Raw genomic sequence first — 15,222 nt, 5'->3', positions numbered from 1 at the left:
CGTGTATATAGTAAAGAATGGGGCTAGGACTCTCTGGCAGTGTTGAAAGTGAGGTTTGATCTCAGAGTACTTATATGGCCCCCTTACTGTAGTATCTCAGCTTCTCACAATCTTTAGTGTATCTCTACTCATAGGGGTGCTGCATCCCCATTTTACAGAGGGGGAACTGAGAGACACAGAGAGCGAAGTGACAAAGGGAAGCTGTGGCAGAACTGGGAATTGAAGCCAGGACTCTGACATCCCAAGCTAGCATCTTATCCACGCTTCCTCTTCCCGCATTGAGTGTTTGCTTAACACAGGTAATTTAATGCTTGGTGATTCCTTAAAGAGGTTGTTTTAGGCAGCTGGTCTTTAAAACAGGCTTCATGCCCCTGGAGTTGTTTTCCCTGAACAGATGTTTAAATTCTTCCTTGTACACCAGAACCAACCTAAAAAGTGAAGTCCATTTATCACACACCTGTCAATTTCAAGCATTGTTTCCTATAGTCCACCATCTCACCAGTGCCTCCAGCACAGTGTTATTTAAAGGTTCCCATGAATAAATGTCACATTCTGCTCCGTTGCCTACAAAAAAATATATAACCTTGTGTTAACACCAGCCTCAACCATACTTCTTCCCATGTGTCAGTGTTTTGGTCTGCTGCCCCATAGGAACAGGGTGTCCCCCAAGGTATCCCCCAGCTTCTTCTTGGTTAAGGAAACTTGCCAGACAAACGATGAGGAATCCGGTGGCACCTTAAAGACTAACAGATTTATTTGGGCATAAGCTTTCATGGGTAAAAAACTCACTTCTTCAGTTCTTCTTGTTTTTGTGGACACAGACTAACACTGCTACCCCTCTGATACTTGCCAGGCAAAACAAATTTAAAGGCGTCTGATCCTGAACCCATGGAAGTGCAAAAGCAGGACTGAGCCCAATTGTTTCACTGACGGTGTTGCATACACCCAATGATTAGGCTTTTAAAAAAAAAATCTGGGATTTTCAGAGACTTAATGGATTTAGACATGCAACTGCAAAGCTGGGAACCTAACTCCCTTAACCCCATTTCAAATTTGCAATAGATGCAGCAAAGAGGCTGAATTGTAGGAAAGATTATTAAGCGTGCCCAGAAGGCAGTGTTTCGTAGATGTATGGCCCAGCTTGCACTCTGTCACACCAAACTAGGCCCCTCCTGAAACCTGATCCCCCTGTCTCCAGATCCCCTCCTCATACTACAGCCCTTTGAAAATACCCTCCCTGGCCTGCTATTCTGCTCACCAGTCCTGCGCTGTAAAGTTAAACAAAAACCACCACCACAAGTTACTGTTTGAAAATCATGAAGTTTTTTTTCCCCTGACGAGGTCTGCTTTTTTCAAAAAGCACTTCCTTCCCCCACTCCCCCTTTTTAGGGAGCAGATTGTATTTGGGAGCCAAACCGACAGACAAGGGCTAAGCCTAAACCCCACTGACTTTCAGTGGAACTTGGGTTCCCACCTCACTGGGGTGTTTTGAAAATTTTGCCCAGTATCTTTTAAATAGGAGTGGATTTGACTTGGGCAACACACCCACACAGAACCTCCCTTACACTCCTTCTTGGGCAACCTGGTCTTGGGTCCAGATGTTGAGGAATAAACTGGTGCCCCCTCCCTGGAGCAGGGAGGGGCAGTACAAAGCTGGTGTGCTCATGGCCAGAAACAGTGCAGCAGCCTCTTACTTTGCCCCCAATTGATTGCCCTGAGCCTGCAGTGGTTCACCCCTTCTCATGACTCAGCCTTCCAGCCAGATTGCTTATAATCCCAGCCCTTCCAGGTAACAGAGTCCAATAAAACAGAAGTCAAATGATCTTATCCATGGCCTTAAATCCTACTGCAGGCTCAATAGTCCTTGGCCCCCTCCCTGCATAAGGGGGGGGGGCGGGCTTTTACATTCTCTTCCTCAGGGACTGGTAGGGGAACCCAGGCCCCCCTCCTTCGCTGGGTTCCAGCTCAGAGATCCTATGTTAAGCCTCTAAGGTCTCCTTCCTCAAACTCACTAATGTTTCCTTGGGCCACTTCCTCCTTTCACCAGCCTCAAGGTCACAAACAGTACACTGGATGGGCTCCACAGTTTGGTGGAGCAACTCCTTCAGTACTTTCTCCCTGGAGGGTCCAGCTTCTTGTACCACTTCCTACCAGTTTGTGGCTGATGCACAGCCCCCACCAGCAACCTGACAGCATGCAGTACCTCACCGACTGGGCAGCTTGTGGCCATTTGGAAGGTCTGGTGCTCCTCGGGAGCACCTTCTCTCCAGGAGCATCAGAGGTCTGGTGGAGGAAAGTAGCCTTTTGTCAAACCCAGGCACTAATTAGCTACCAGCTAGGCAATTAATTACTTTCAGGTGGGCTGAGATGGTTTGAGGTTTAATCCCTTTGAGGTTTCAGGCCTCAACCAATTACCAATGTTGAATACTTACTCCAATCATCATTCCTTAATATCCCTCAAGTACAGCAGCAGAACTGTATTCGTAGCTATTTAATGCGATCCTTGATTTGTTTGTTTTTTCTCCATTTGCAGGGTTCTGCGAGGTCTTAGTCCAATGCATGATTCCAGATATGATGCCTTAGAACTGCAATGGCAAGAGTGGAGTTTTTCACAGTGCCCGTGCCATGTGTGTGCTCGGTGAATGAACTCCTCGGGTAGCTTCCAATGTGTGGGGGAACACAGCCAGTCATTAAGTTAAAAGTTGAAAAGGTCGAGCATTTGTCAAGACTGGTAACTTATCCTACTGTCAACCTTAGGAATGAGAATGTGACATTGTAAGAAAACTAGCTCACTGTTGACGCACTTTTAAAGACAGCATTTCCCTTAGCTACCATAACAAACTGTATCTTTTTCCACATTAATATTTGCAAATACAGAAAAAAAATATCCATGACCATTCAAATTGTTTAAACAAAGTCACTTAGTTTCTGGGCCCATTTTAGGATCACTTCACACAGATATTCTGCCTTTGATCCAGGAAACGCATATGCTTAATTTTAAGCACAGCAGTTGTCCCATTGAAGTCTATGGGATTACTCATGCACTTAAAATTAAGCACATGTTTAAGTGCTTTGCTCAATCCAGACCGTTACAAAGAACTTTGCTGGCAAGAATATTTGCAGAAAGAGCAAATTATAAACGTATATTGCAGAATATTTGCAGAAAGAGCAAATTATAAACATATATTGCAGAAAGCAAATCTAGATTTCATAATAAGGAATATTCAAATTGGAATGCTGGCTTTAAAAGTTCCACTTCTCCCATCAGGACACAGAAACATATCATCTGAACCATGTGTGCAATCAAAACAGCTCAAATGTTTCATATTGACTATTTGCAATCATGAATGAGCTCCGGACCAAGAATTATTTGCAGAAATTATTGTTTTGAATTGTTTTGAATAAGGAACAAAAACGAAAATTGTGATTTGCTCATCAACAATTCACAAGCAGAATAAACTGTTTACCATAATTTTTTCATCCAGTTCTTATATTATGCTAAAACAACGAGGAGTCCTTGTGGCACCTTAGAGACTAACAAATTTATTTGGGCTTATGCTTATGCCCAAATAAATTTGTTAGACTCTAAGGTGCCACCAGGACTGCTCGTTGTTTTTGCTGATATAGACTGACACGGCTACCACTCTGAAACATATTATGCTACTTACTGTAACTTTTACAGTAATAATCTTACTTAATTTTCCTGAAACACTTCTGGTTTTTACTATAATGAAATCTGCACACAAAGAACAGGTGGAAGGCCATTGCTTACAACAGTTTCTAATAAACCTGGAGCAAAGTGGTACACCTTGCATGATAATTTGCAGTTATAACTAGAGTAGTTTCTTATACAAGTTTCACTGCACCTGGGATTCTAACTAATAATGAACAAACGTCAAACAGCTTGGTTTAGAAGCCTGGATGCCTGTGTAAAAGCTTATAACAAACTTTATAAAGCATCTTAGTCTGGAAACTGGACTGGAAATCATATGAATGCTAGTTTTCTTATGAGATTTCTAGTATATCCTAGTTTCAAGTGGGTGAGAAATGCCACATAGGTATGCTGCTCACAAAGAGCAAGATTTCTCCTTGAAGTCCCAGCTGAAAACCAGGAATTGCTGAGGTACACACAAGGAAAAAGTGGAGTCTGGTGGCACCTTAAAGACATTAATTTCAAAGGGAATTAGCAAGCTTTCCCAAACCTCAGGAAAGGATGTGGGTCCTGCTAAGTGACATTGTGAGCCAAGGTTTGAGTCATTCTTATTTTATCACAGCTGCTTCACCCAACTCTAATTGGTGTGTGTGTGTGTGCGTGTGTGTGTTTCTGGAAAGGTCCATTTTTCTATAGGCTGGATTGGTTCTTTTCTATGTTCAAAACATCTCTCCCAACCAAAGAAGCCAGGAACCTGCAAAGATGCACCTTGTGATCTAAAGGGGTGCCTTCTTCAAAGGAAAAAAATGGAGGGGGGGGGGGGGAAGCCAGGGATAAATAGGATGGGGAAGAGGATAAGAGTGGGAAGTAAATGGAAATGAATTTTAAAAGCATGAGAAGCATGGAGGAAAAAGAAGAAATGGAAGAGTGAATTGAGTGCATTTGTAGGAGGTAGATATAATACAACTAGGTGCTGGAACATTTGCTCCTTCTATCTTTGCTAATGCACCTCAGTCATGACCTACAACACCCTCACCCCCAATGCTGGGGTACTCTTACTACTTTTGAATTTATGATATGCCATTGTACATTAGGAATGGAGACAACCACACTCACGCACACACACCCCTTCTTTCTCTCTCCCCCACCCCATCCTCCCATTTCTTTCTCGCTCCCTTTGAATTTTTTCTCTGTACAAAACAGTTGTCTTCTACAAGTCATTCTAACCAAGGGTGATGGCTTGGTAACCAATGATTGCAGGTCCCACAGGTTGAAGCCTTTTTAAATCTGAAGCAGTAGCTGAATGGGGCATCTAGAGCAATATTGGATTCCCAGAAGTGAGCAGTGCAAAGGTGAGAAATCTGGTAAGGTACAAATTCAGGGTCTAGTCCTGCTGCCCTTACCCTCTGGGAACAATGCTGTTGCCTTTAGTAAGATAAAGCTGCAGGTCATACTATAGGCCAATGATAAAAGTTGGAGTGTCATTCTTTCTGTTTGACAACTAAATTGTCTTGGAGAAGTTAGGAAAAGTCTGAGAAGGGAACGATTTCCATCTCTCTAGCTGCTATTTACAGCTCAGAAACCTTAGGGCTATAGTCATAGAATACCAGGGTTGGAAGGGACCTCAGGAGGTCATCTAGTCCAACCCTCTGCTCAAAGCAGGACCAATCCCCCCAGTTTTTGCCCCATCCCAAATGGTCCCCTCAAGGATTGAACTCAAACCCCTGGGTTTAGCAGGCCAACGCTCAAACCACTGAGCTATCCCTCCCCCAAAACTGGCCACTTGCACCCAAAATACCAGGTGGCCCGCGTGTAAGAAATTGCTCTCATGTGCAGCTGCAGAGGATGACGTGTGCCAATCCTGGCGCGTGTGTAGACGCTGCCTCTGGGGCCTGTTGTCAAGATCCATGCAGGGAGCTGCGGCGCGTGTCAGTAAAGGCTGTATCAAGCAGGCTCTCCGGAGTCTAGGAGGGGGAAACCTGGCTGTCTACATGGCCACGTGCAAAAGCGCCCCTATTACAAACCCAGCATGGGGTTAGAGCTGTCTAGATTGCAGCTATCGGACCCTTCACGCTTGTTTTATGCCTCGTGCTAGCTGAGATAAGGACCCAGGGCGCTGGAGGGGAGCTGTCCGCCCGGGCTCTGGGCTCTGCCCGGGAGCGCTGGGGCACAGGGACTGCGGGCAGCCAGCGGAGCGCTCCGGACCCCAGCGCCGCCGGAGGGGACTGTGTCCGGCGCTGGGGCGGCCCGCCGGCTTTGGGAGAGCGCCTGTCGGTGGGAGTTTAGCGCAGCCAAGCGACGGACCGGAGTCATCCAGCAGCTCGGCAACTTTGTCGCCTCGGAGCAAGCCCCCCCCGGCTGGGGGAGGCGGGGGGGGGGGGTGTGGAGAAGCGAGCACAGAAGAGCTGGAGGAAGGGCTGAGGCTGGGCCCCTCCCCGAGCGGGGATGTGGGGCTGGGCTCCCTGGGGGCCCCCCCACCGGCGGGATCTCCTGGCCACCGCGGGGCGATGATCAGGGCGCCTGGCGGGGGCCGCCTTTCACTGCGCTGACTCTTTGCCGAGCGGACGGGGCTGTCCGGGCGCGTCGGGGCGGGGGTAAGCGATCGATGCTGCTGGGGAAGGAGGGTCCCCCCCGGCTGCCCCCCGCTGGGGCCAATGGCTGGCGCTGGGGCCCCCAGGCGCCTGGAGTGACTGGAGCCGGCCGCCACCCCCGTGGCTGGGAAGCTGCTCCGGGCTTTGGCTGCTGGGCGGTGCGAGGGCTCGCAGGAGGCGGCGGCTGAGCTGGGAGGGGGGAAGGGGCCGGCCGCTCCTCCCGGCTCCCCGGCCGCTGGCTTTCCGCGATGTGGAGACTGGGTCTGTGGTGGCTCCTGAGCAGGGTCTGTCTGCTGCCGCTGCCGCCCTGCGCCCTGGTGCTGGCCCGGGTGCCCGGCTCCTCCTCCCACCCGCAGCCCTGCCAGATCCTCAAGCGGATCGGGCACACCGTGAGGATCGGGGCGGCTCACCTGCAGCCCTGGGCAGCTACCTCCCGGACCAGCCGCGGCTGGAGCTGGGGGGCGCGCAATGACGCCCCGCTCGGAGGAGCGCCGGACCCCGCTCCCGGAGCGCAGGAGGAAGGGAGCAACGGGGGGCAAAGTGCGCACAAGGCAGCCCAAACTCCCAGGACTACCGGCGGGAAGGGCGCCGGGATCTGGAGGCGGTGGATCGGGAACAGGGCGCAGCTGGGCACCGGGAACCTGATTGGCACCGAGAGCGGAGACCAGGAGCTGCTGCTGCTGCCCAAGGACGCGCTGCTCCTGGGGGTGGAGAACCTCAACCGGGTGAGCGGGCTGCTGCCCTACAACCTGTCCCTGGAGGTGGTGATGGCCATCGAGGCCGGGCTGGGCGATCTACCTCTCTTGCCTTTCTCTTCCCCCAGCTCCTCCTGGAGCAGCGACCCGCTCTCCTTCCTGGAGAGCCTCTGCCACACCGTGGTGGTGCAGGGGGTCTCCGCTCTCCTCGCCTTCCCGCAGAGCGCCGGGGAGATGCTGGAGCTGGAGTTCGTCTCCTCGGCTCTGCGCATCCCAGTCATCAGCATCGTGCTCCGGGAATTCCCGCGGAAGAGCCAGGTAAGGTCCCCAGGGGAGGGAAAGAGAGACAGAGGGGGGTGTATTAGGGGTGGGGGCAGTGGCAAGAGGCAGTGAGGGGTGTCCCACTGTGAATAGAATATCAGGGTTGGAAGGGACCCCAGCAGGTCATCTAGTCCAACCTCAAAGCAGGACCAATCCTCAATTTTTGCCCCATCCCTAAATGGCCCCCTGGAGGGTTGAACTCACAACGCTGGGTTTAGCAGGCCAATGCTCAAACCACTGAGCTATCCCTCCCCCCAGGCTTATAGGGCAGATCGCCCTGCCCCATACAAACTAAACATATCTAACGCCTGAACTCCCAAAGAGCCGCGGAGTGGGTGCCTGCATGTCTCCAGGGGGAAGCGCCCCCCCCCCCCCCGCAGTGCGCATCAGGATAGGTGTCTAGCCAGAGCCGGCTCAATCGCTTGGCCATTCAGCCCCTAACCTGATGGCTCAAGCCAGAGAGGAGGAGGCTGGCCGAACGGCTGCTGCAACCTGCTCTATAAACACCCTGCTGTGGGTCAGACCATACACACTCCGCAGCTCCCCTGAGCCAGAGGGAGAACTTCTTCAAAGACCGTTTCCCAGCACTGTGCTCTTTTCGGGCACAGGGTTTTTGCCACGAAGGGACTATGCATAGCTGACAATTTCAAAACCTGCATCAGTAGGCTGTTTCCTCTACACACACACACACAGCCCTACGTGTTGTAGGCGAAGCAGCAGCCACCCCTAATTTAAGATTGGATAACATTTTTATCGCACTCTGGACTTCCTTCGGGCAGGAGGGCAGAATGCTCTTTCTCTTCACTTTGTTCCTGAAGCACATTTCCTAGTGTTCTGTTCCATCAGAGAAAAAAAAAGTACCAATCTAAAATATGCAGTAAAGGCCCTCAGATTTATTAGGTATCTAGTTCAGGCTGCCTGGCTTCAATATTCGGATTCCAAATGTACCTGGAGTGGGTTGGTAGCCATAAAACGTACTGACAAATGCAGAACACAGATTCTAAAACACCTTATTTTCCACCTCAAGGCAGACCTTTGTATTGTCCTAGGATGCCCATTTAACAAACAGAGTGTAGGGAAGCAGACTCTAACTGAAAGGAAAGTGGAGTGTGGTAAATCTTCCAGTGAATCTTCTCCCATCAAGAGCCAATGCCGGAGAGTAAAGGGTTAAAAAATCAAATATATCAGAGTGAAAAGGGAGAAGCAGCTCCAAAATTGAACTGGTTAATCACAAATATTGGTATTAGAATGATAAAGGGAGAGACCATGTATAGTATGCCCATGCCCAGAGCACTCTGTGATGCCATGGAATTCATCCAACAGTTGTTAGGCACCTCGGTGCTTTCAAAAATCTCATCACGTGCCTCATATTTGAATGCCTGAATAGCTGAAAAAATCTGGCCTTTTGTCAAATTCTACATTCCTGAAGCTAATATCACAACAAAGAAAGTGGTACCCTATTCATAGCATCAGAAGAAGTCATTTAGATTGAAATCTTAGAATTATCTCCTGCCACACACAATGCTATATAGAGTAAAACATGCCATTCTTGTCCAACTTTCCATTCTCTATGCAATATCTAATGACTAGTGTATACTGACAATAAATCTAAACCTAGTTATTACCAAGGAACACAGTTTACTTCATGAAGTTCTCCCTAAATAGTAATCATAATATCAGCAAAATGTAGCAGTTTACAGCTATCATTGGACCAAACAGATCAGGATTTCCTTCATTTTAATACCAGTGCAAATCACACTGAAGTTTTGACAGGCCATTCATTAATTTGGAGGCAGAAGTTCTTGACCAAAGACACCGAGAAATTGAGTCTTGCTTAGCATTCTTCTATGCAATATTACATGGAATGATTATGTACACAGACAAGATAGTTTCCCTTCCAATCCCAAGATTTCTGATTGCCACTCACCAATTTTCCCAGGGAGATGACTCACAGGCAAATGGATGAAAATGAAATCACCCTACCAGACTGAGCCAGTGGTATGGGGAGAGTATAGATATAGGCAGTGTTGTTGGAAGCATGTGAGGTGGTTGAGTATTTTTGTAGCAGTCTTTTCCGAATTTTCATACTGAAAAGTACGTTTTAAGGGTGAACTACAAATGAAGCATTAGCTGTTCCGTTTTACCAAGATTTATTATTAAAAAGAAATTTCACAAACCATGCAGTGCAATAAAATAATAAACAGCTAATGATCTTCACAGTTAGTTCAGTATGGAGATGACACTCAGCGATGGATATAGCAGGAGGGGTGGGACAAGGAGACATTATGCCTTGCTGGTTATTCACATATATACTGGTTCTGTGTTCCAGCAGGTTTCTCTAGTATCTGATATCAAGGCATGGGATATTCTGGGCACCACTGGGCAGTGGGAACCAGCTGATTGTGGCTTTGGAGCATCAAAAAGGAAAATAAAGATACATTTTTAGATTAAGTGGTGAATCCCTGCTAAAATGGCAAATCTGGGCATACAGCAGATGCTCCTGCAGCAAATGGAATTTTGACATTTAATTTGCAGTTCAATTGTAAAATTACTATTAGAAAAGGTTTTGTAGTGTCAAAGGATACTGAGTGCCAAATGGTATGACCTTATTGGGTATGTGGTACCTCCAGAAGTGATATTGACCTACTAGTCCCAAGTAAGTCTGAGCACTTGTGCAGGGGAAGGCATTTTTGGGAAGTGGGCATAAGGAGAAGACAACCTTCTGTCAAATATAAAAATCAAGGCGATGTTTCCAAAACAGAAGTCATTTTTGGCAAAGCAGTACTGCCTAGTTACAATATTTGATAGTTTTAAAGCTACATAATCATCCTAAATTTGTCTGAATCCAAATACTTAGGTTTATAAAGGATCTCTCAATACCACACAAAGCTGACACTATTTCATGTGCTTTAATGCTCATTTTCTCCCATTCCACACATTTTAGTATTAAAACGATATGAAACATGCCTGTTGTAGACTGTGAGAGATATGAAGGAGCCTCTTTAAAGGGTGGCTTTTGAGTCTTGCTTTCTTCCAATTCCTGCTGAATTATTCTGGTTCAGGAATATTTCTTACACGTACACTATTAGGGCTAAGGGGCTTGATTCTCATTTAAGCTAAGGTCTCTTTCTGCTTCCAGAGTAGTGTTGAAGGCCAAAGTAACCAAGAATCAGGCCCTGTCTGGACAGCAACCTGAGAATTTTTAATCCTTCTGAATGTGAATTTTGAAGACACAACAGGCATTTTGGTCATAAAAATGTTGTTTTGTATCTTTCTTGTGTTAGGTGGAAGCTCTTGGTTGTGCAATTGTCTACCATTAAAAGCGGTAATATGTGTATTTGCTGTCCTGTGTTTACCGTTTCAGAACCAAAGCCTCCTCACATGCTCAGGGTTAGATCCCTATCATTTTCCTTCAACATTATGTATGTGTTCTCCAGAAACAGTCTGATTCTTGTTTTTACAATGTGCACGTTTTGTATAGGGATATGTGCAATGCCCGCTATAGGACTGGTAGAATTTCCACAGTCCACTGTATTTACAACTGCAGTTCATCTGTCTACTACCTTTGAGTCCATAAAGAAGGGGACACCCAATGGAAAGGTGTCCTTGTTTGTATAGTGTTTTTTCAGTGGGTGATTGGACAGCCCTTGTTTAGAGACTGGGAAACCAATATTGGCATCAGTTTGGGAGGTAATATTTGTTCCTTCTAGAGTTTTAGCTCTTTGGTTTCCTTGTTTAATGCATTGATTCCAAGTGTAATTTTATATATTATTACACATCTCATCTAACTGGAAATCCTCCTCCTCACAGTGCGACCTACAGCTTAGCAGATTCAAGAGCCTATTTAAATAATTTATTTGACATTTCAGCCTGTTTTGTGACATGGGGTGTTTTGACTCACCATATTCCCTGTGTCAATAGGCTTTGTCCTAGTAGAAGATTTGGATGATGGATGGAAAATATTGCATTATTTCCTGTGTGTAGTCTATGACTTCAGTTCCTCCAGACCGAAGAGAATCCTTTTTTCAGAATCAACAAGTGCTGTAGCTAAATTTCTAAATAAATATGTCAAAATGAAAAGTCAAAATGTTTCATTTCAAAAATGTCAAAACAAACTGGCTTTTTAAATTTTTTTCCTCCCATATTTTATTTTGCTGAAATTATTCACTCAGTTCGACTCAGATTCACAAATAGTTTCATTCAATCAAAAAAAATTCATTCTTTTGTCAAACTATTTGCTAAAAAAGACATGCCCATCTCCAAGTACAAGTGGCTTTTGCCATTGAATATATACAGCTTAGTTGTTCAAAAGGGCCAACTCATGCTCATATCTGTCTCTCTCTGTAGGTATATGTGAATAGCATATTACTAATTGCTGAATGGAAAAGACAGAATTATCAATAATAATGCAGAAAAGGCAGAAGTTCAGTAAATATTTCTGTTTTGAATTTGGGGAATAAAAACAGATAATGCACTCATATCATACAATGATGAGAACATGCTTTCCATTCCACTAGTACCATGGGACAATGTTAAATGGCAGCTACTGAAGTCAAACATGTTAAACCAACAGGTCCAGATAATTTACATCCAAGAGTTTTTAAAGAGCTGGTTGATGAGTTCACTGGACTGTTAATTTTGATTTTTAAGAAGTCTTGGAACATTGGGGAAGTTCCAAAAAGCTAGAAGACAGTTAATGTTGTACCAATATTTTAAAAGGGTAAATAGGATGACTCAGGTAATTATAGGCCTGTCAGTCTGGGCCAGGGCAAAATGAATCCTGGGCAAAATAATGGGGGCGGGTGTCACCACTGCATCCCCCTCCTGCAAGCATGCACTGCTATGCCCAGTCAAGAAGGTTTATTCATTGATAGCAAAGTTTAACAAGCAAACAGAATGCAGCGTTAAGTCAATACCTGGCCCCCAGCTTCAGGGCCACCCCTCCTGCGGATCTCTGGCTTTCCAGCTCCTGGCAGCTTCCTTGCCTCCTCCAACTCTGTTCCCCTCTTGAAGTCGCAGCACTTGCTCCAGGGACCCACCACAGTCGTTAGCCCTACTCCAGTGTGGCCTCTGCTGACCAGGGCTAAGCCGGTCTCAATCCTTCCTCCCAGGGCTCCACTTGCCTCAGTCCTTTCCTTCCAGTTGCCTATGAGCAGCCCTTTATAGGTCCAGGCATATCTCAGCCCTCTTTTAATTGGCTGTATTGCGCTCACCTTCTCCAGTCCCGGGGAGCTGGGCTCAGCCTAACCACAGAGACCAGCTCCCCTGTGACAGGTGGATATGGGACTTGATTAATAAATAATTAAAGGAGGATGATATAATTAATGTCCAACAACATGGGTTTATGGAAAATAGAGCCTGTCAATCTAACTTGATATCCTTTTTTTTTTTCTTTTCCTGAGACTACAGGGTTGATTGACAAAGATAATAGTTTTGATGTAATACAGGTAGATTTCTGTAAGGCATTTGACTTTACGCTCAACACTGTGATTATAAACCTAGAATGACATAAAATTAACGTTTTCTTGGACTAACTTCTGTTGGTGAGAGAGACAAGCTTTAAAGTTTACACAGAGCTTTTTGTGTAACCTGAAAAGTTTGTCTCTCACCAACAAAAGTCTCTCTAATATCGTGGAACCAACATGGCTACAAAAACACTGCATACATAAAATTATCATGGCACATATTAAGTGAATAAAAAGCTGGCTAATTGATAGGTCTCAAAACATAACTGTAAACAGGGAACAATCCTCAAGCAGGTGTTTTTTAGTGGGGTCCCTATGCTATTTAACATTTTTATCAATGACCTTGAAGAAAACACAAAATTATCACTGATAAAGTTTGCAGATGACACAGAAATTGGGGGAGTGGTAAATAATGAAGAGGACAGGTCGCTGATACAGATTGATCTGGATCTCTTGGTAAATAAACAGTATGCGTTTTAACGTGGCTACATGTAAATGTATACATCTAGGAACAAAGAACATAGGCCATACTTACACAATGGGGGACTCTATTCTGGGTAGCAGTGATTGAAAAAGATTTGGAGTTCATGGTGACAGTCAGCTGAACAAGAGCCTCCAGTATGACACTTTGGCCAAAAGGGTTAATGTGATCCTTGGATGCATGAACAGGGGACTCTTGTTGTTTTACCTCGTAATATGGCAGTGACTTGACTGCTGCTCGAATACTGTTTCCAGTTCTGGTGTACATAGTTCAAGAAGGATGTTGATAAACTTAAGTGCTTGCAAAGAAGAGCCACAACGATGATTAACAGATTAGAAAACTCAAGGAGCTCAATCACTATAAGCCTTATATGAGTCTATCTATTTAGTTTAACAAAGAGAAGGTTCAGTGGTGACTTGATCACAGTTTCAGTAGCAACATAGGGAACACATTTTTGATAGTGGGCTCTTCAATCTAGCAGAGAAAGGTGCAGCACATCCAATGGCTGGAAGTTGAAGCAAGACAAATTCAGACAGGAAATAAAACACAAATTTTAACAGAGAGGATAATTAATCATTGGAACAACTTACCAAGGTCATGGTGGATTCTCCATCACTGACCATTTTTAAATCAAGATTGGATGTTTTTCTAAAAGATCTGCTCTAGAGTTATTTTGGTGAATTTCTATGGCCTATATTTTACAGGAGGTCAGATTAAATGATCCCATTGGCCTTGGAATCTATTAATCGAATTATAAATGTGCACAGTATATTGGTAAATACACATCTGTGCAAAATGTGAAAGTGCACGTTCCACAAGGTTGAAAGATGATGCTGAACTTTTTGATTTGTTCCCCTATATTTGCTTCATTGACTCTCACTTGAAATGAATTACCAGTTTTGAAATGTTGAGGGGGATGCTCAGCGAAGAACGCTTCCAGCCGCCGCCTGGAAGGTTTCCATTTGGCATTGCGCTGGAAAGATTTGATCTGCAGCATGCTGGCTAATTAACTTTTATCTAAAAGGTTTCAGTCACCTGAATCTGAATAGCTGCAGTCAGCAGATGGGGAGTCGGGGGGGCGGGGGGCGAATTCACAGGTGCACCATCAGCCACTGCTAGTGAGTAGTAAACAGGGAAATTACCATGAGCGTCTGATCATTATGATGCAGGATAAATCAAATGTCAGGACATTCAGAAGTGGGCATTCCTTCCCTTTTCTCACCCATGTATTTTTATTGCTGTTTCTTACCAGCTTTCATCTGTGATGATCGTTTCCAAAGCTGCTTGTACAACTTGAAAAATATTTAGGATGCATTGTACAGGGTCTGAATACGCTGCACAAGCACATTTTAAACATTTCACATTTCCCTAAAGGCCGGCTCTTGACTCATTTAAGGAAGAGAGAGCCGTCACTGCCCACAGCTTTGTATCTTAATACGGACTCAAAAACAAGACAGATTTTCAAGAGTAAACAAGTGTTTTGATTTAAAAGTGGAATCTCGTTTGTAATATGAAGATCACACTATAGGATGCAGCAGTTAATAGCCAGAGGGACCAGCTATCTTTTGCAGGCAGACTCTTTCAGTCATGCTGTTTAAAAGAGTTGCATCCCCCCATTTTAAACAGCCTATTTGCTCAAAGAGATTTTTCACCTGCTTTGCAAAACTCAGTATTATTTTGGCTCAATTCAAAGTTTGCTGATTTCGCAGTGGGGATTTTACATGAAAGCATAAACTATTTATTATTTCTTCTGAGCTTCTGAATTTCACTAATATTTATGAGTTGAAAAGCTCACCATAGGAAACCAGATGTTTATCAGGCTCTTTACTGTAATGAGTATGTAAGCGTCATTACATAGGAAAGATAAATATAAACCTGGACGTGTTGCTGTCACCCTCTTTAGAAATGATATCGCAGTTATCTTAGGTATAATTTATCTTTTCTTTTCCATTAATACTAGGAAGTTAGTTTTTACTACACTACTGAAAGGGAAATAAAGTGAAACAAACCTTTTTGT

General features: G+C 45.0%; 1 protein-coding gene across 4 annotated transcripts in view; it reads left to right on the top strand.

Moving 5' to 3' along the window:
• Positions 1-5,547: 5,547 nt before the first annotated feature.
• Positions 5,548-15,222, top strand: part of GRIN3A (glutamate ionotropic receptor NMDA type subunit 3A) — a 93,950-nt gene continuing 84,275 nt past the window's right edge. For 2 of the 4 annotated variants that reach the window (XM_048851158.2, XM_048851157.2), the window contains exon 1: positions 6,253-7,256. In XM_048851158.2, the coding sequence (XP_048707115.2) occupies positions 6,492-7,256 (765 nt within the window). In that variant the 5' untranslated portion in view covers positions 6,253-6,491. The other 2 variants (XM_048851162.2, XM_048851161.2) reach the window with 2 other exon arrangements.

The sequence above is a fragment of the Caretta caretta genome, chromosome 5 (assembly GCF_965140235.1).
Source record: "Caretta caretta isolate rCarCar2 chromosome 5, rCarCar1.hap1, whole genome shotgun sequence".
In the NCBI taxonomy this organism is placed as follows: Eukaryota; Metazoa; Chordata; order Testudines; family Cheloniidae; genus Caretta; species Caretta caretta.
This window is presented reverse-complemented; position numbering and strand designations above follow the sequence as displayed.